Source organism: Drosophila rhopaloa, unplaced genomic scaffold (assembly GCF_018152115.1).
Source record: "Drosophila rhopaloa isolate 14029-0021.01 unplaced genomic scaffold, ASM1815211v1 contig_199, whole genome shotgun sequence".
Lineage (NCBI taxonomy): Eukaryota > Metazoa > Arthropoda > Insecta > Diptera > Drosophilidae > Drosophila > Drosophila rhopaloa.
Genome location: NW_025335082.1, coordinates 138,283 through 160,380, shown reverse-complemented (window position 1 = coordinate 160,380; position 22,098 = coordinate 138,283). Strand labels below are relative to the sequence as shown.

The window sequence follows — 22,098 nt, the reverse complement described above, 5'->3', positions numbered from 1 at the left end:
ATTATTGAATATTTCTGTCTTAAAATTAGACATTACATAGTACTTATTTTTACATTTTGCGACGTGATTGTCTATTAATAATTTTCCATCATTATGTGAAATGGATCTTGAATTGTAAATTTCACAATGATCGGTAATAATAGGGTATTTTATGTAATTTATAATAAGATCTTGGTGCAAAGCGATTTTAAATTCAGATGTATCTAATAGGTCTGTTATAATTACAGGTCCACTTTCGTGTTTATAAATTTCTTGTATATCATCATTATTTAGAATTTTAGTATTAAATACATCAATTTTTGCGAGTGTAATTGTGTCCATTAAATTCATAAGATTCATAAGTAAGCAAGCGCAAACGATATTTTCTGAGTGGAACTTCTTGATCCTTAAAGACTGTTTTGAATTCTTCAGATAAAGATTTTATTTCTTTAAATATTTTAGAATTAGTAACGAATTGATCGTTATTATTTTGTATTAAATCATCGATTTTATTTTGGACTGTTATTAAATCATAATGATCTGGTGTTCCCGCTATCCATTTCCAAATAGTGCCTAATTCATAAATGCCTCTTTTCGATCTATTGGGTATTATTTGAGAGATAAGTAGACATGACCACTTTTTGTTTTCCTTTCTTTTCCCACATGTACATATATTTTCGTCGTGTAGAGGAATATTAATCGAATTTAAAGATCGTAAATCATTTGTCATCGCAATTGCTTAGTTGATCCTTTTGGTCCACCAAGCTTAAGCCCAAATGAGCTAACATTTTGTTAAATTCTTGACGAAATTGAATTGCTTTCGGAACGCTTTTTACTCCAGTAAAGCAGTCGCCCTCCACATAAAAACTATTTTTTTTAGAATTAATGAAATTAGAAATGTTGCACCTTCGCTCGTCTAGAATGACAGTATAAATTTATTTAAAAGAAAACGAAACATTTTTAATTTTATGAATGATTTTTGTTTTTTAAGGATATTAAATGATTTTAGTTATGTTCCCGCTGATAGGGCTTGCTATGAGGCTGGCTTGGCTGTCGGAAAGGGAGGCTGTTCTATGTTGGGAGAGTGTAGGTGATTAAGATGTGCTCAAAGTCTAACTGTGAGCTGTTGCCAAACGGCCAAGTATTTGGGAGATAGTGATGTTTGTCCCAGTCAAATTCGGTTTATGATTAATTGAGTTTTTCTGTTATGTTTAGTGTTGCAATACGAAAAGTTTGGAGGAGTATTTTGATTTTATATATATTTTTTTGTCGTTAGCGTCGTTATTTTGTGTATATAGCGGCGGATATTTTTGTTTCTTTGTCTGATTTATCAGCGTTTTCGCTGGGGACAAAAATAGGTTTAGTAATAAGATGGTTAGTAACAAGATTTTTAATGGTTGTAGGGTACTAGCGGTGGTGCAGATTGTAAGTTTGCCTGGATTTTACGAGGGCAGTTCGATTGGTACTTAGCCTCACCGCCCGATGGCGTCACTATCGCAATACAAATTTACTATCGTGTAGTACATTCTTGTGGCTACTGTCTAAATTTCAGCCGAATCGGACTCTTAATTTTGTTTTGACTGCGTGTGGAATCGGACGTGTCCGCGGATTTTAGAAAAATGGAGAAAGAGCAATATCGGTCTGTGATTCGATTCTTGTTTTTGGAAGGGAAATCGCGCAGCGAAATCAAAGAGCGATTGGACGTGTGTACGGTGACTCTTCTCCTTCGATGGCGACCGTCAAAATTTGGTTTAACGAGTTTCAACATGGTCGCACGTCAGTTTTTGATGAGCCACGACCGAGGATAACGCGATCTTGTATTGGCAGATCGCCGATATACGTGAGATAGATGAGACAATAGGAATGTCAAAAGACCGCGTGGGTCATATCCTGCATGAAATTTTGGGCATGAAAAAGCTGTCGGCGCGATGGATGCCGCGTTTGCTCACTCCGGACAACAAACGCAACCGGGAGACCACTTCAGAGCAATGTTTGACGTTGTTTAAGCGCAATCCGAAGGAGTTTCTGCGTCGTTTCGTGACCGTCGACGAAACATGGATTCACTGGTACACACCAGAGACAACGGAACAGTCGAAACAGTGAACTTTACCCGGCGAACCTGCTCCGAAGAATGCGAGGACTGTCCCATCGGCCGGAAAGGTGATGGCCACCTTTTTTGGGATTCATAAAGGGTGTGATCTACATCGACTACCTGGAGAAGGGCAAAACGGTCAGTGGGCTGTACTAAGCCGAATTATTGGGCCGATTCGCCGCCGAATTGTAGAAAATAAGGCCTCATTTGGCGAAAAAAAAGTGCTCTTCCACTCACACTTCCGCTCTCCCAAGGCCAAATTGGTCGAATTGGGCTACGAATTGCTACCCCATCCACTACATTCTCCAGATTTGGCCCCATGTGACTTCTTTTTGTTTCCAAACTTGAAAAACTCACTCGCTGGACAGAAATTTGCGTCAAATGAGGAGGTCGTCGCCGCCACAGAGGCCTATTTTGCAGACCTCGAAGAAACGAGCATTGCTGGGTCAAGTGTATGGAGCTAAGAGGAGATTATGTTGAGAAATAAATCGCCACTCTTCCAAAATTGTCATTTTTCTTTTGGAGGCTAAGTACTTATCGGACCACCCTCTTATAAAGCGGTCTTTAAAACTTCGTGAATTTCCATAAATGGGTAAGCAGTAATAAATTTTTGCAATGAGGTCGGATTTAATTATTTGGATAAGGGAAGACGTGCTGGTGTTGAATTTTTTGGTAGGTGTTTGATAATGTTTAACTTTTAGTTTATTTATGTGGGTGGACCAGTTGTATCTATGGAGTTGGGTTTACAGCACATATATAGGTTTCAAGGTACGATTAAGAGTAGGCTAACCATTCGTTTATTTGTTGGAAGAAAAGTTTTGGATTAATGGAGGTATTTTTTCGTCCATTGTGTTCGATTGTAATGTTGAAATCGTCTGCGTAAGCAGAAAATTTAATTTAAAACAAAACACAACCTTTTAGCAATAATTTTATTTAGAACTTTTGCTAGGCATGGGTTTAGGGCTATGGGTCTTTAGTTTTTTTTGTGGTTTTTGATGTTATAATATGGAAAGGACAAGGCTTAGTTTGTAAGATAAAGGGATGTGAGAGTTGTAGAATTTTAAGTGTAAAGGTGGCAGATGATTTTGAGGGATTTTAGTGCAGATAAGAGTTCAATTAGGCTTTTGTTTCCATTTCTAGTGCTTAGTGACATAAAAGATAATTTATTGTGAGCTAAGTAGTCTTTTATTTAATCTGAATAAAGAAGAGTAGTTCAAGTTTTATTTGATCAATCGTTACCGAGGTTATTAGTTTTTCTGATTTCTTATTGATGAGTTTGTGTGAAAGTTAAATAGTAATAGTATTGAGTTAAGATAAGCATTCTTATGCCAGCTTTGGATCCTATCCGATCCTATCAGATCTGTTTTTATACTCTTGCAGGGTACTATAACTTCACTCAAAAGTTTCAAACCCAGTGAAGGTAACATTTCCTACCCTAAAAGTATTTAAAAAACTGGTCAAAATAATAAGTACATAGTTATCGTGCTTATTTGTTTAAACATGGCTCAAAAGTCATTAAATGCAGGCCTGCTAATTGATTATATTTGGAAAGGTTATATAATGTTATATCAATGATAAGCATAAATTTGTGCTGGATGAGCGTTTTAAGTCTGGTCAAAATAATAAGTACCCTGGCATTATTTCTATGTCTTATGTCGTGTTTGGTTGACTCCTTGCTTATTTAAGATAAAAAATTCCAAACCTAGCATTAGGCGAGGTTGGAACGGAACTTGACAATCGCACTTCTGCTATTTAAAATTCTGTGTAACAAAATAAAATATTTTCTTATAATATCCAAGTTAAATTTTGTTGTACTTTTCTTTGATTTGTATACCCTTGCAGAGGGTATTATAATATCAGTCAAAAAGTTTGCAATGCAGTGAAGGAGACATTTCCGACCCTATAAAGTATATATATTCTTGATCAGCATCACCAGGAGAGTCGATCTAGCCATGTCCGTCTGTCCGTCCGTCCGTCCGTTTCTACGCAAACTAGTCCCTCAGTTTTAAAGCTTTCTGCTTGAAACTTTCCCAAAAGTTGTCTTTCTATTGCAGGTAGTATATATGTCGGAACGAGCCGGATCGGCCGACTATATCCTATATCTGCCATATAACTGATTGATCGGAAATGCCATAAGTTTGGTGTTTGTAAAGTTTGGAAGTTGGGATTTTCTATGGATTTTATTTTTGGCCAATTAATCCGACCTTCCAAGTTTCATAGGGATCGGCCGACTTAAGAATGCATCATATGAATAATTTTGGAGAATATAATTTACAGAATATTCTGCAAGGGTATATCAACTTCGGCTCCGCCCGAAGTTAGCTTTCCATTCTTTTTTTTTGTGGTTTGCTTAGCTACTTTGATTTTGCATTTTTCTTTGTTTGATTCGCACAGCAATCGTGAGTCAGTAAGTAAGAGTCGCCGCTATTGCATTATGTTGTTCCGCTTGTTTTGCATTTGGCGAAGTACTCGAATTGTAGAAGTCCGTACAAAGGCAATCAATTGGGACATTTGTTTGTTTGTTTGTGAAAGAAAACGATCTGTAACACTCCGACTGCCAAAAGGTTGATTCATTAGAGTAAAAAGGATCAATTCAAGCCTACAATTTATCTTAAAATGGAACTTAACATTAATGCGACAGATCAAACAGTTCGCAAATGTTTCAGACAACATAGTTTCAAAGCCTGCAGTCCCAGAAAGATTACCACTTTTAAATGCCAGGCATATTGCTAAGCGCATGAAGTATGCAAATAACATGTTAATTGGCCACTTCAAAAATGGAGTAATATCTTACGGTCAGACGAGTGTAAGGTCGATCTGATGGTGGAAAAGGATCTCGATCCCAAAAACTCTGAGCCGCAGTACACCATGCCGCAGTACACCACGAGGACCATAAAACAAGAAGGGAGAAGTCTAATGGTATGGGTCTGTTTTTTCCTATTATGGAGTACCTTGGATTAAAACCATAATGGATCAGCACCCTTTGCAGAGTACGAAATGCCACTCGTATGGGTCTTCCAACAAGGTAATGACTCTAAACATTCCGGCAAAAAGGCAAAGGATTGGTTCGAAAGAAACTCTGTCAACGTGTTTGAGTCGACTGCGCAGTCTGCTGGTCTTAATACAATAGAAAATCTCTGGTTCGATGTCAGGAAGGCAGTTGCTGCATCCAAGCCCACCACCGTAAGACAAAAAATTCCCATTAAGGGGGGAGCCTGCTTTAGAAGCTTTAAAAAATCGATGCATAAATGTTTACCCAAACTATCCAAGAATGTGTCCCTAAAATTTCAGAAGCAAATTTAAAATTTTTTTAGAGTTACAAAAGAGAAATAGTGAGCAAGCGTTACGATTTTTAAATACACAAACTTTGACATGCGATTTCTCTGTTTTTATTTTTACGATTTCTCCTAAGTGGCGTGATAGATAGGAAAAAATTAAACGTCCTATCGAAACGAGACAAAATTTATTGGATTCGGAATTAAATTCTGTTCTGGGTGAACCTAAAAACCTTAAAGAAATTATTATTAACCCACTTTTTAAACAGTCTGATGTGAATTTTTTTTTTCAAAAAAAAAAAGTTTGTTTTTAGTTTGCGAAAAGTTTTAGAATTTCTCACTTTTTTTTAATTTTTTTGGTTTAACTAGAAGCTATACTATTGAAACTAAAAACTTTTTGGATTTTTTTTCTGATGGAAATTGCGACCTGCATCTTTCCCGCCGCACGACACATGCATAACCCAAAATATTAACGCATAAAAAATATTCCACTCTGCGGGTGTCATTTGAGAAGACTGCCTGTCAGGCAAGCAGATGTTATTCCTGCAAAGGCCATAGAAAAGACTAGTTACCATAGTTACTTAAAAGAAGACTTAGACAAATAATATACAATACGTTTTTAAATTAAAATTAAGCAAATGAAATTGGTTTTACTGACCGCCCTTACACTATCAGAAATGTAGTAATTCATAAATATATTTTTTCCGAATGACTATGATTTCTCAATAATTTAATTTGGAAAAGAAATTAAATTTGTTTTATGTTTTAAAAATCTATCCATTAATGACTTGGTTTTAAAATACTTACTTAAGCAGGGACTTAAAAATTATATATTTTTATATACGGGTGATCCTTACCTGTGTTTTAAGTAATTTGTACAAATCAGTCTCCATTAAACACTGTACAATATAAACATCCCTCATTTGGTCTATGCTATCAACTCGAAGAATGTCTCGAATATCGATAATCTACAAATAAAATATGACTTCTCAAATTAACAAGCTTAAGTAATGAAACTCCTCTAGAATTAAAATTTGTATTTTCTGGTGCAGTTTTGACCCTGTCCTTACATTAAATAGAAAAAGAGTTTGTCCAGGTCAGTTTTCACTGCGGGAACATACTGGTCATAACAGTCAGTATGAAAGATATTTAACAGAAATACGATTTTGGTCAAACTTAAGTGATGTGCCCGAAAATCGCTTGGAAGAAATTTCTATATCGACGTAAGGGTGTGCAAATCAACAGTTTAGCAGTAAGGCATTCTTGCGATGCGTCACAGAGTATATTTAATCTTGGCCAGCGTCCACACTCGAGTCTGTCTAGTCTCTTAACATTTTGGAACAGTTCTTTTAAGATAGGTTCAAATAAATCAAAAAACATACCCAAAAATTTGTCTTATTATTTCTGCTACACAACAAAAAGTTAACTTAAAACCTTTGCATAACTTCGTTGTTTTAGAATATTTCAGTTCCTCGTACATACAAATCGGAAGACTATATCTGTCTAAAGGAAAGATCAAAACTTAAAAAAAAAACCTAAAAAAAAAAAAAAAATTTTTTTTTAATATTTGCGCATATTATTTCAGATATATGTATTTTATATGAATTCAAAAATACGTTTTGAAATCCCTATCGAAGAATTTACCAGAACATTTTTTATTGTGTTTGAATCATATACAAATGCACTCCAGATATGTATATGTATAGCCGTTACATTTTTGCTACTGTTGCAAGGGTTAATAAAATTAAAAAAAATAAAACTTAATTTTATACAGGAAAAATATCTTCCTTTTATACCGAAAAAAATAGTAAACCTCGCATTATATGATGTAGGAACCAAACCACTTGACATTTACGCTATTTAAAAATTCTGATATCAAGAAATTAATAATTAATTATTATGATAAACAAAATAAAACTTCTTCTAAATTTTTCTAAGTTATTATTTTTTACTTCGCTTCGCTTCGTTTTATTTTTTTTTTTATTTTGCTCAGCTCTTAAGTTAGTAACTGAGGAAAAATAGAAAAGTCCACAAAAAATAATTACTGATATCGACATCTGCAAATCATTAAATATTTTATGAAACCTCCATGTCGCGACTTTAGTCGTCCAGGCTTAAAAACAATTAAATTATGTCAAAATTTTACTAATATGTGCGATTGTTCCAATGGCTGATATATGATATAATCATTAATTTTATATCATTGGAATAGTAAAAATAAATAGTAAAAACATTTATATCAAACCAACGAAGTTATGGCAATAATAGAAACTATTAATTCAAATTTTAAAAAATTTGTAATTTGCGCAATTCTGATTGTACAAGAAAATGTGTTTTAGTAGGCAGCAAATAGTAGTACGAAGGAAAAATCATACCAAAAACAAGAGAGAACGCTATAGTCGAGTGTCTCGACTATTAAATACCCGTTACTGAGCTAAACAACTTTGCAATTGCAACTGTGTACAGTGTAAATACATACATATGTATATGCTTACATACATACACACATACGCCATTGTTTGACTCAGACCTCCAATTTGGCTAACTTGATTTGATTTCCATAGTTCTTTGGATATAGTTCGGTATTGACAAATGAAAACCATCGCAATTTCCTTTAATAGAAATCCTTATCGAGAATTAACGTTGACTCTGTTGAGCACCTTGGCCAGCTGTTCCAAAGTCATCCGTTAGATGGCGCCATGAAAGGCAAAAATGTAGGCGCTAGCCAGGCTTAAGCGTTTAATGGTTTTTTGGGCGTTAGAGTGGGCGTGGCAAACTTTTATTAGGCCAATCGATAGGTATAGAAGAAACAAATACATATCAATTAAAATTTTCATAATAGCATCAAAACTGTGGCCACGGCTTGTGGCTTGTGGGCGTCAGAGGGGGCGTGGCACCATTTTGAAATAAACTTGCGCTGCGTAGGAACTCCTAAAATCTACATGCAAAATGCCAATCTTCTAGCTTTTCTAGTTTCCGAGATCTCAGCGTTCATAGGGACAAACAGACGGACAGACAGACGGACAGACGGACATGGCTAGATCGACTCGGCTAGTGATCCTGAACAAGAATATATATACTTTATAGGGTCGGAAACGCTTCCTTCTATCTGTTACATACTTTTGCACGAATACAATATACCCTTTTACTCTACGAGTAACGGGTATAATTACTCAAACTGCACCAAATGATTTCGCCAATTGCAAGAGGTTAGCCCAACTAACTATTTCTTAATAGCAAAATTAAAAACTAGTAGCTTCAATATAATTTTATTAATTTAATTTTGTTAAATTGCTTTAAATTTGTTTGCATTTTCACGAACATTTTTTTTAATGAATTTTTTAATTAAGGGACCTACGACAATAGTTTATTTTACAGAGCTTTACTTTTTATCTTCAGAAAATTGCGATCAACTGTCAAAACAAAAGCTTGGGTATTGTTTTTATATAAATCAAACAAACAAAGAACAAAATGCCCTTAGCTAGACTATTGGTCGTCAAGGAAATACTTCAGAGGCAAACGAAAGAAAATAGACCTGGCTTATGGCTTATAGTACAAATAAGAGTCTTCAGTCTTTCGTATCAACAAGAAAGGGAGCAGTTATAACAAATCGACTACGTTTCGATTTCTATGCCTATATTACTAAAAACAATGCAGCTATGTCGATTTTGTGATTCATTTTGCCCTCGTTTCTATGGCATCTATATGATATTGTTGTCCGATTTTAATTTAATTAAACCGTAATTCCATAATATTTAAATATTACCAAATCACAAAGAACATTATAATTTCAGTCAAAAGTTTACAACGCAGTGAAGGAGACTTTTCCTATAGTGTATATATATTCTTGATCAGCATCACCAGGAGAGTCGACCAAGCCATGTATGTCTGTCTGTCCGTCCGTCAGTTTCTACGCAAACTTGTCCCTCAGTTTTAAAGCTATCTGCTTGAAAGTTTCCCAAAGTTGTCTTTCTATTACAGGTAGTATATAAGTCGGAACAAGCCGAATCGGGCGACTACATCATATAGCTGCCATATAACTGAACGATCGGGAATGCCATAACTTTAGTGTTTTTAAAATTAGGAAGTTGGGATTTTCTATAGGTTTTATTTTTGGCCAATCAATCCGACCTACCAAATTTCAGTTATAGCTGTCATATAACTGAACGATTGAAATGCCACAGCTTTGGTGTTTTTAAAGTTAGGAAGTTGGAATTTTTTATTGGTTTTATTTTTGGCCAACCAATATAATTTACAGAATATTCGGGCTTCGCCCGAAGTTAGCTTTCCTTTCTTGTTTTCCGATTGTTTCTATGGGAGCTGTACAATTTAGTCCCCGATCCGGCTCGTTCCGACTTATATACTACCAGCAATAGAAAGAAAACTTTTTTTCAAGCAGATAGCTTTAAAACTGAGGGACAAGTTTGCGTAGAAACGGACGGACTGACGGACGGGCATGGCTAGATCGAATCTCCTGATGATGCTGATCAAGAATATATATACTTTATAGGGTCGGAAATGTCTCCTTCACTGTGTTGCAAACTTTTGACTGAAATTATAATACCCTCTGCAAGGATATAAAAAGCAAGATGATATCCTGCAACAATAACAAAAATGTATTGGTCATTAAAAGACTATATTTTGATAAACGACTATAAATCTATATCTTATGTTAAAAAACAAGAAAGGAAAGCAAACTTAGGGCGGAGCCGAAGTTGATATACCCTTGCAGAATATTCTGTAAATTATATTCTCCAAAATTATTTATATGATACATTCTTAATACTCATAAAAAAACCCAACTTCCCAACTTTAAAAACACCAAAGTTATGGCATTTCCAATCGTTCAGTTATATGGCAGCTATAAGATATAGTCGGCCGATCTTTATGAAATTTGGTAGGTCGGATTGATTGGCGAAAAATTAAACCCATAGATAATTCCAACTTTCTAACTTTACAAACACCAAAGTTATGGCATTTCCGATCAATCAGTTATATGGCAGCTATAGGATATAGTCGCCCGATCCTTATGAAATTTGGTACGTCAGACTGATTGGCCAAAAATAAAACCCATAGAAAATCACAACTTCCTAACTTTAAAAACACCGATCATTCAGTTATATGACAGCTATATGATATAGTGGCCCGATACGGCTCTTTCCGACTTATATACTACCTGCAATAGAAAGACAACTTTTGGGAAAGTTTCAAGCAGATAGCTTTAAAACTGAGGGACTAGTTTGCGTAGAAACGGACGGACGGACAGACGGACATGGCTAGATCGACTCTCCTGGTGATGCTGATCAAGAATATATATACTTTATAGGGTCGGAAATGTCTCCTTCACTGCGTTGCAAACTTTTGCTGAAATTATAATACCCTCTGCAAGGGTATAACAAGAAGATATGTTAGAATCAGAAATATAATATAGTCGCTATATACAGGGGTGGTCAAAAGTATTTGCACAAATTATACGTACTTACTCATAAGAAATGTGCAAATACTTTTGACCACCCCTGTATATTAGATTTTCAATATTTTGTAGAAAAATTCGTAAAAATTACCATAAATATTAGTATACGCGTATATGTCTGAAAAAACTAAAATATCGTTTTTTCAATTCGTTTACTTTTTTTTGGAACTGTATGATATAGTGATCCGATATATCATTTTTCGACTACCTGTAATAAAAGAAATAATTTCTACAGCCAAAGCATACCGTATAGATATATCCTATTATATCCTTGCTTTTGGTTAGAAGTTTGTAAAGCAGAAAAGTATGAATTTCCGACCATAAAAGTAAAAATATATTTTTTATCAGCACCACGAGTTGAAAAAAGCCATGTCTGTTTGTCCGTCAGTCTCCATACCGTCTTTGAGCTCAAAGCTACACTTTTTTATCCAGATCAAGTTTAAACTCAATTTCTGTCATAGTATTTTTATCGGGTAAAATTTGCAGTTTTTTAAAGAAATTGTTGTTCACCCTGATCATGTTAAAAAACTTTCTGATCGGACGACTATATCATATAGCTGATATTGAAATGATCGAGTAAAATTTGGTTTATTTGTTTGTTTTCGAGAAGTTTTTGGTTTTCCGCTTATTTTTTGGCTAATATAATGGTTTTATTTTTTTTTGGGATCATTCTCTTGAATTGACTATATCCTATAACTGAACATGACAGCGCACGCCATCATTAATTTTCGGTACGTCTGCAAGGGTATAACAGCTTCGGCCATTCAAAGTTAGCTTCAGTTCATAATTTATAAAATTTTGAAAAGTTAAAAAAATATGTAATGGTTAAGCTGTCTTTGCTAAATAGAGCGAGAGAGAATTATTTTAACAGAAAAGGGCCATTTTCGTATACATAGAGAATACAACCTGCACCAGAAAATCATAATTTTATTCTTTATGAGATTTTTTTATTATTTATTTTTGTAAACTTGTCTAAATGATATATGGAAATGTATTATTACGTTTTCATGTTTAAATCTGGTCAATATGGTTATTTCTCTGAGAGTCCTTTGACAATATGTTTGATGTTCAAACGGTGAAATTTTTTTTATTGCAACTCTTTGGCTAGTTATCGTGTCCTCTGCAGACCTGAAAAAAAAAGTTTAAAATAATTCTTATTTAATGTAAAAAGAAAGGATTACAATCTTGCAATAAGAGAAAATTTGAAATAGTAAATACACTAATGAGACATTCTAATTTTATAGTTTAAAAAGTTTTGCAGTGGTCCGATAAAGCATGATAATGGTTTTCTGTTTGTAAAAAAAAACCAAAAACCAGAGAAGTACTCCGTGGTCTGGCATGGTCGCGATGTCATCGACAAGAGAAGTGGACTCTACTTCTGCGATGAGTATATAGTGCATAAAAACCAGGAGGCTCATAATTAGGGATGTAATCCGCAATTACCGAAAAAATACGGATGTGCCGCTGGATCCGCTTCTTAGTATCGATCAATAATATTCTATTCGCTGGTATGGGGCCTGCCCACTGTACAAGGCAGTGTATGTCAAAAACTTAACGTTGTTAGGGTTCCCATCTTTCACTTTCTCGGTCTAAAACGTTTTAGGGAGGTTAATGGTAGTTAATCGGTGTTACGCTCCCGCTCTGTCGCTCTCTCTAACAAAGTTCTTAAGCATAAAGAAATTTTTGTCCGCTATATTTGCACTATTGTCCAAATGCCGTTGTTTTGGCATTAAGTCGAAAAATTGAGTTACATGGTTTAAACTTCGCACATTTTATTGTTGTGGCATTAATAATTTGTGATAACAAAATTGGGACAGTGCAGCCACGCCCACTCTTGCCGCCCCTGGAAACTGATTGATAGTAGATTTACAGTAAATATATATTATTTCCTGTTCTATTTAATTACTTACCTATTTATTAAATGCAATTTTCTTCTTCATCCAATTCAATATTATAAATCGTTTTCATTTTCAGCTGTAGACGGAAGTTCCAAAAGACCTAATACCTTTTTTATTTTTTCTTCATATTTCCTTTAGAGAAACACTCGGCAATAATGGATCCGAGGAATCTATAGCTCTGTGAAATATATCAGTCTTAGTGTTGAGCCGACTACTTTTCCTTGAATGCGACAATGCTCCAGAAGCATTTTCGCCTAAGCATCCTAGTGGAACCAAGCTCGAACTATTAGTCTGGTAACCATGAACCAATATTTTATGAATTGTTGGTGACATTGGATACCTTGAAAAGCTACGCTTATGTAATGAAAAAGTTGTTTCACAAAATTAGCGAAATTTTTTCGAATTTATATAATAATTGGAAAAAATGGCGATTAAAATGGCGTAAAATTTATTTAAAAGATCTTCGTTGAAGCTGGCAATAGATGCTAGTAGTTTAGTATTGCCAAAAGCTTTCCTAGCCGTATTACCATCATGGCTATTGCCGCTTCTATTCTGCTTTGGCATGCGAAGACTCATTTCGTTCCAAAACTTTTCTTGAACACATTTTTTCCGTTTGTTAATTTCAATCTTATCATCACCTTTTATATGCCATTTTTATACCCTTTCATAGGGTATTATAATTTCAGTCAAAAGTTTGCAACGCAGTGAAGAGGACATTTCGGACCCTATAAAGTATATATATTCTTGAGAGCCGATCTAGCCATGTCCGTCCGTCCGTTTTTACACAAACTAGTCTCTCAGTTTTAAAGCTATCTGTTTGAAACTTTCCCAAAAGTTGTCTTTCTATTGGAGGTAGTTTTTAATTTATCTTTGTTTTTAATTTTATGGTTTTTTACGGTTTTAATTAAATTAAAATCAGACATCTATATCATATAGCTCCCATAAAAAAAATCGAAAAATTAAAAAAAAAACAAGAAAGGAAAGCTAACTTCGGGCGGAGCCGAAGTTGATATACCCTTGCAGAATACTCTGTAAATTATATTCTCCAAAATTATTCATATGATGCATTCTTAATACTCATAAAAAATCCAAACTTCCTAACTTTAAAAACACCAAAGTTATGGCATTTCCAATCGTTCAGTTAGGATATAGTCGGCCGATCCTTATGAAATTTGGTAGGTCGGATTGATTGGCCAAATATAAAACCCATAGAAAGTCCTAACTTAACAAACACCAAAGTTATGGCATTTCCGATCAATCAGTTATATGGCAGCTATAGGATATAGTCGGCTGATCCTTATGAAATTAGATAGGTCGGATTGATTGGCCAAATATAAAACCCATAGAAAATCCCAACATTCTAACTTAACAAACACCAAAGTTATGGCATTTCCGATCAATCAGTTATATGGCAGCTATAGGATATAGTCGGCTGATCCTTATGAAATTAGATAGGTCGTATTGATTGGCCAAATATAACACCCATAGAAAATCCCAACTTCCTAACTTTACAAACACAAAAGTTATGGCATTTCCAATCGTTCAGTTAGGATATAGTCGGCCGATCCTTATGAAATTTGGTAGGTCGGATTCATTGGCCAATCCAATCCCAACATCCTAACTTAACAAACACCAAAGTTATGGCATTTCCGATCAATCAGTTATATGGCAGCTATAGGATATTGTCGGCTGATCCTTATGAAATTAGATAGGTCGGATTGATTGGCCAAATATAAAACCCATAGAAAATCCCAACATCCTAACTTAACAAACACCAAAGTTATGGCATTTCCGATCAATCAGTTATATGGAAGCTATAGGATATAGTCGTCCGATCCCGGCCGTTCCGACTTTTATACTGCGTGGCCTATTGTGTCCTCTAGTGAATAGGGCAAAAATGTTGTTGCAGGAACTGTGGCTTCGAAAGTTAGAATGGGACGCTGCCGATGCAACTGCAGACATCTTAGGAAGCTTTTAAGAGAACGCTGTTGCAGCTGCCCAAGATCAAGGTATCGCGATTCGTTCATACAGACGCCAAAGTCCCGGCAGAAATACATGGTTTCGCGGACGCTTCCATGCGAGCATATGGAGCGTGCACTTACGTTCGCACTAGTACCGCTGAAGGTTTAAAAGTGTCTTTATTGACAGCAAAATCCAAAGTAGCTCCCCTCAAGACGAAAACTTTGCCCCGCCTTGAGTTGTGCGCAGCTCACCTTCTTGCGGATCTTTATAATCGTGTAAGACCATTGCTTAATTTTCCGATTACAAAAGTGTTCCTCTGGACGGATTCGGAGATCACTTTGCATTGGATCAAGACGCATCCTTCGTCGTTGTCAGTTTTTGTTTCAAACCGAGTTGCGGAGATACAAGAGTGGTCGGAAAAAGCAATCTGGCGACATGTCCCCACGAAAGTAAACCCAGCGGACATCGTGTCACGGGGATGTAACATTGAGGAACTTACAGCTTCCATTTGGTTCGCTGGGCCGTCGTTTTTGCTCGATGCAGAAAAGATTGGCCTGTAAATCGACACTTCGAAGTACCTGCTGATGTCGTGTCGATGGAATTACGCAAATCAGCATTGGCGCTTGTGGTAATCCCAGAGCCCAATCCTTTTCGTCGCACATAAGGCTTCTAAGGGTTTTCGTGTGGGTCTTACGGTTTATTCAAAGGTGTAAAAAAGTGTCTCAGCCCTTTGAAAAAAGTAATACTCCAAAAGAACTGAATTTTGCGTTCGAGAAAATAGTGGAAGTGATCCAATGTCACGAGTTCAGTGACGACATAGGTAAAATTCGGAAAATTAAACCGGTAGCAACGAATATACAAAAACTAAGCCCTTTTCTCCAGGAGAAAAAATTAGATTGGTGTTCCTCGAATGCTCCTATCCCGTATGAAGCCAAATTCCCGTTGTTGTTGTCGAAGTTTGTTAAAACTTACGTGTCCTACCTGCACGTTACAAATTGTCATGCTTGCCCTCGAGCTCTTGTAAGTCTGTTGCGAGAAAAGATATGGTTGGTTAATGCGCAGGAAGTTTGCTGCAGAACAGTTCGTTCTTGCATTCGTTGCTTTCGGGGCAGGCCGCAACTCTTGACTCAAATCATGGGGAACTTGCCATCAGACAGACTTCGAGCTCTCCGCCCTTTTAATATCTGTGGTGTTGATTTTTGTGGCCCATTCAACACAACTTATCGTATCCGTGGTAAGTCACCGAACAAATCATACGTGGCATAGTTTGTATGTTTTGCGTCCAAAGCGGTCCACTTAGAGTTAGTGTCTGACCTCACCACTGATACGTTTTTGTTGGCATTCCAAAGGTTCGTGAGTCGACGCGGGATTCCGGAGAAGGTGTGGTGCGACAACGCGACGAACTTCGTCGGAGCCGATCGCCACATGAGAGAGTTCCGGGCCCGTCTGGAGGAGCAGGGGGCGGTATCGCAACATTCGCATTAAGAAAAGGATGCGAGTTTGCGTTCATACCGCCCAGAGCACCTCACTTCGGCGGACTTTGGGAGGCAGGTGTGAAGTCTGAAAAGCACCTGTTCCTTTGGACGGTCGGACCGCGGAGGAGCTCGGAACTCTCCTCACCAGCGTGGAGGCCGTTCTCGAGTCCAGGCCCCTCGGAGCGATCAGCACAGATCCCAACGACGGCGAAGCCCTAAGCCCAGGCCATCTCCTGATCGGCGGACCCCTCTAGCTCCACCCTCAGCGGCGCTCCCGGACCAAGTCAGCCCAACCTGCTTACGCCGATGGCGCAGTGTCTCGTGTCTCAGGCACAGGTTTTGGCAGCGATGGTCCCGGGAGTACGTCCCGAGCCTCTAGGCGAAAAACAAGTGGCACCAGGTTCCAAACGTCGACGTGAGACCTTTCGCCGTCGTCGCCGAGGACAATCTTCCGCTGCAGCAGTGGATGATCGGGCGGATCGTGGCGGTGCACGTCGGCGCTGACGGCAAGGTCCGAGTGGCGGACGTGAGGACGAAGGATGCGACGTATCGGCGAGCAGTCCATAGGCTGGCGGTGCTGCATGTGGCATGCTGAAGACAGCGGTCCTTCAGGGGGGGCGGTGTTCGCGCACTTTGCGTTTTTTAATTTGTTGAATAGTGTAAGGCGGGAGCGGGAGCGCAATAAAGATTTAATCGCTCTCGCGAATTCACCCCGTCTCACGCCCCCTCGATAAGTTAGGCTTAAGCGTTTATATATTGAAATTAAAGTCAGTGTTAAGTCGAACCCGATCCAAACCGCACTCCCTTTCGTCGCTTCGTCGTTATTAAAAATCATCAAAGATCCACCAAGTCGCGTATATTATTAATACAAAAAAGTATTAAGTTTTTCATGGTGACCCCGACGTGATTATTTGCATTTTCGCGATTTTAATTTTCAGCAAAAATAAAAACAAAAACTCGCGTCGGTACGGCAACTAATTTTTCGTTTTTTTTGGAACTGCGTTGGAAGTCTGCCCTCCCTCTGGCTGCTGTTGAAATGGAAAAAAAGGAAGTCTCAAGCCCCAAATTGGCCAAGCAGGTATAGAGTGCGAAAAGTTGAAAGCTAATCTGTGGCCGATCTTTCAACTTTTTGCATTCGTGTGAAAAATTCGGTAGATAGCGAGCATTCTAACCAAGAAATAAATAAAACTTGCATGTACTATCGATTATAATTCTGATACATGCATATATACATACTTCAAATTGTATATACATACATAAGTGAATAGAATAGTGGACACCAATTATAGCTTTGCAAAAAATTAAAAAGGTAAAAGTTGAGAATTGTGAAAAGTTATAATTCCAGAATTAAATCCCTGGCAAATTTTCTGCCGCACAGTTTCCCTCGCTTTTCGCCATTTCCCGCGCTTTTAGGCGTCAGGTTTATATATTCGTTGCCCTTAGTTATCGGTCAGTGCATCATCCTCCGTTAGCATTGCGTTGAGCACCGCCAGCCACACAGACAGCGCAGCCTGTTTTTTCGAGTTCTCTTTCGTCGTTTTTGTTTTCGATCGCTGGAACGGTGCAAGCGTTGCCGCTGCCTAAACGTTTGTTTGTTTTTTGGTGTTTGAGCTTGGCGTGTGCTTCCCTACACTACGTGCCCTCGGCATATTATATTGAATTATTAAAATAAATTAGGATTCCTTAAATTAATTCATTTGAAATAACTGCCCTCCACTGCTTGCGTTCAGCTTATTCCTCTCGTTGGTTATTATTTAAATTTAATAAATTTAAAAACAAAATTTTTTTGTACACATTTACATACATATAATTAAAAAAAAAAAAACTAAAATAAATTAAATTTAAAACTCTTCGATAAAAAAAAAATGCCAAAATCAGAAAGTAACAACCAGGACATCGAAGAGTTGAAAAACCAACGAGATGGATATATGAGGAGTATGGAGCGAACGCAAAGATATTTAAATGAGGGTCGATTCTCTTTAAATACGGTTGAGTTTGAATGTCCATTAGAAATCCTAAATACGCACATCGAAAATGCTTCGCTTATATAAAATAAAATTGAAGCGAAAGATGGAGATGATGTGTACCGCGAAGAGTTCGAAGAGACTGCGATAATAGCAAAATCGTTGCTAATTTCCCTAATTGCGGAAACAAAGCGTAAGAGTGTTGACAATTCGTTCAATGCTGTTTGCCGAGCGTCGCTCTTCCAACCTTCAGCGGAAAACATTCCGAATTTAAAAATTTTAGAAGCCTTTTCGAAACTTTTGTTGACAGAGATGACACGCTGCACGATATCGAAAAATTTAACCATCTAATATCGTGTTTGGCTGGAGACGCGCTAGGAACAGTCAGGGCATTCCAAGTTACCGCGGATAATTATCCAAAAGCTCTGGCTAGCCTAAGGCGGGTGTACGATAATGATTGTTTAATTTTCTTTGACAATATATCGACACTGTTTAATCTGCCAAAGATTTCCCAGCCATCAGCTACAGTCTTGAGAAACCTGATCGACACAGTCACAGCGCTGTACGATTCTCTTTTGTCCATCGGGGATTACAAACGTATTACGAATGCCATCTTCATCCATCTAGTAATGGGCGAAGTAGATGCAGGAACTAAAAGAAAATGGGAAGAACAGTTAGATTATACCTATCAGCATATGGTGTAGCGAGTAAGCCAAAAATTGTTCAGCAGAGCCAGGCTTATCCAAAGAAGAATGGAAACAGGAGTTTTTCGTTTGTTGCTGCCATGGACGGACCCCGAAGTATGTGTGTTTTGCAACTCAGAAGAACATCAAGTAGGAAATTGCACTGCTTTTACTGCCCTAACAGTTCAGCAAAGATTCGATTTCGCAAAAAAGGCTCCCTTATACATTAACTGCCTCCGTAAGGGCCACACGGTAAAAAGATGCAAATCGAAAAGATGCAGGGTGTGTAAGTCCTCACACCACACATTGCTGCACATTTATTCGCCATCAAATCTCGCGTTGCCACCTCCTCCTCAGCCCACGCTCTTGCAGAATAATCCATCCACTTCGCATGTTTTGCATGCGACTGCATCGGATAGAGTTATTCTTGCCACAGCCATCGTGAGTGTCCAAACAAAAAGTGGCGAATTAGTTTTGGCTCGAGAGTTGCTCGATTCTGATTCACTAGTAAATTTTGTGACCGACGAGCTCGCTCAGAGACTTCAGATTAAGAGAGAGGACGTGTGTTTGAGCTTGCGGGTGAACTTGGTGAACTAATGCTCAAGCAACCAAGAAAATACACACGATAGTCAAGTCGCGAGTGGGTAGCAGTCAATTGTCGTCCGAATTTTACATATTAAAAAATATTTCTGGTTATCATCCGGATCAAACGGTGAACACCAGCGGCTGGAGGGTGCCTGAAAATATTCAATTGGCAGATCCATTCTTCTTCTAGCCCCAAAAAAATAGGCGCAGACTCGTTCTTTGAACTATTGTCAGTCGGCCAGATAACGCAAGGGCCTGAGTTTCCCATTTTGCAGAAAACAGTTCTCGGCTGGATAGTGTCAGGGAGATGTGCCTCAGAAAAAATAAGAAATGCTGAAAAGTTGGTACATCTCAGCTGCCAGGAGGAAGTGTTGGAGTCAATAGACACAACCCTGCAGAAATTTTGGTCTGTGGAGGACTTGCCGCCCAAGGCCAAGGTCCATACTCCTGAGCAGCAACTTTGTGAGCAACACTTTGAGAAAAATTCTCAAAGATTGTCGTCCGGAAGATTTTCTGTTCGTCTGCCGTTCAAATCTGACCCAAACACTCTTGGTTCATCATATGAAGTTGCGAAACGTAGATTTTTGTCGCTTGAAAGAAGATTATCCAAAGATCCTTCTTTAAAAAAGATGTATCTGGAATTCATGGAAGATTATGAAGCCATGGGCATCATGTCTTCCACTAACAATAAAATTCCAGACAGTTTGCACTATTTCATTCCGCACCAATCCGTGCTGCGACCTAAAAGCACCTCGACAAAGTTGAGAGTGGTATTCGACGCCTCGAGCCGTACATCGACGCAGGTCGCGTTGAATGACATCTTGATGGTTGGGCCCACCATTCAAGAGGAGCTGTATTCGACCCTGCTTCGGTTCAGACAGCACAAGTTTGCGCTTGCAACAGAAGTAAAAAAGATGTATCGTCAAGTAATGGTTGACGAAGCTGACCGAAACTTTCAGCTCTTAGTGTGGAGACGAGATGCATCTGAGTCTCTAAATATCTTTAAGCTGAACACTGTGACTTATGGAACTTCGCCAGCACCCTATCTGACGATTCGGTGTTTAATGCGGCTTGGAGAGATCGCGCAGGATTCGTGTCCAAAAGCCGCTAAGGTCATTCAGAATGACTTTTATGTTGACGATTTGTTGACTGGCGCCAGATGCGTTGAGGACCTGCTAAGCCTTCGAGACGAAGTTTCTCAGGTATTGCAAGAGGCAGGATTTGAATTGGCAAAGTGGTTTTCTAACTGCCCAGAGTTGTCCGCATCTGAAAGCGCTGTCATGCCGCTAACGGCAGACTCAGACGTAACTAAAACCCTTGGCGTGGTTTGGTTGCCGGGTAAAGATTACTTTCAATTTCGGTTGGATGACTCTTTCCTGGATCTTCGTGCGACAAAACGAAACATACTGTCGGTGACTGCCCGACTTTTCGATCCGCTTGGCCTATTGTGTCCTCTAGTGACTAGGGCCAAAATGTTGTTGCAGGAACTGTGGCTTCGAAAGTTAGACTGGGACGAGTCGCTACCGATGCAACTGCAGACATCTTAGGAAGCTTTTAAGGGAACGCTGTTGCAGCTGCCCAAGATCAAGGTATCGCGATTCGTTCATACAGACGCCAAAGTCCCGCAGAACTACATGGTTTCGCGGACGCTTCCATGCGAGCATATGGAGCGTGCATTTACGTTCGCACTAGTACCGCTGAAGGTTTAAAAGTGTCTTTATTGACAGCAAAATCCAAAGTAGCTCCCCTCAAGACGAAAACTTTGCCCCGCCTTGAGTTGTGCGCAGCTCACCTTCTTGCGGATCTTTATAATCGTGTAAGACCATTGCTTAATTTTCCGATTACAAAAGTGTTCCTCTGGACGGATTCGGAGATCACTTTGCATTGCATCAAGACGCATCCTTCGTCGTTGTCAGTTTTTGTCTCAAACCGAGTTGCGGAGATACAAGAGTGGTCGGAAAAAGCAATCTGGCGACATGTCCCCACGAAAGTAAACCCAGCGGACATCGTGTCACGGGGATGTAACATTGAGGAACTTACAGCTTCCATTCGGTTCGCTGGGCCGTCGTTTTTGCTCGATGCAGAAAAGATTGGCCTGTAAATCGACACTTCGAAGTACCTGCTGATGTCGTGTCGATGGAATTACGCAAATCAGCATGGGCGCTTGTGGTAATCCCAGAGCCCAATCCTGGGTCTTACGGTTTATTCAAAGGTGTAAAAAAGTGTCGCAGCCCTTTGAAAAAAGTAATACTCCAAAAGAACTGAATTTTGAGTTCGAGAAAATAGTGGAAGTGATTCAATGTCACGAGTTCAGTGACGACATAGGTATAATTCGGAAAATTAAACCGGTAGCAACGAATATACAAAAACTAAGCCCTTTTCTCCAGGAGAAAAAATTAGATTGGTGTTCCTCGACATTGCTGCGAGTTGGGGGTCGGTTATTGAATGCTCCTATCCCGTATGAAGCCAAATTCCCGTTGTTGTTGTCGAAGTTTGTTAAAACTTACGTGTCCTACCTGCACGTTACAAATTGTCATGCTTGCCCTCGAGCTCTTGTAAGTCTGTTGCGAGAAAAGATATGGTTGGTTAATGCGCAGGAAGTTTGCTGCAGAACAGTTCGTTCTTGCATTCGTTGCTTTCGGGGCAGGCCGCAACTCTTGACTCAAATCATGGGGAACTTGCCATCAGACAGACTTCGAGCTCTCCGCCCTT

At 38.4% G+C, this 22,098-nt stretch overlaps 1 protein-coding gene across 4 annotated transcripts in view; it reads right to left on the bottom strand.

The window, feature by feature from the left end:
• The window catches only part of LOC108038868 (mitogen-activated protein kinase ERK-A), a 163,106-nt gene that overhangs the window by 84,178 nt on the left and 56,830 nt on the right, over positions 1 to 22,098 (bottom strand). For 3 of the 4 annotated variants that reach the window (XM_044459378.1, XM_044459376.1, XM_044459377.1), the window contains exons 3-4: positions 11,821 to 11,947; positions 6,204 to 6,314 (exon numbers count right to left, since the gene is read on the bottom strand). In XM_044459378.1, the coding sequence (XP_044315313.1) occupies positions 6,204 to 6,314; positions 11,821 to 11,947 (238 nt within the window). The remainder of the gene's footprint in view (positions 1 to 6,203; positions 6,315 to 11,820; positions 11,948 to 22,098) is intronic. The other variant, XM_044459379.1, reaches the window with a different exon arrangement.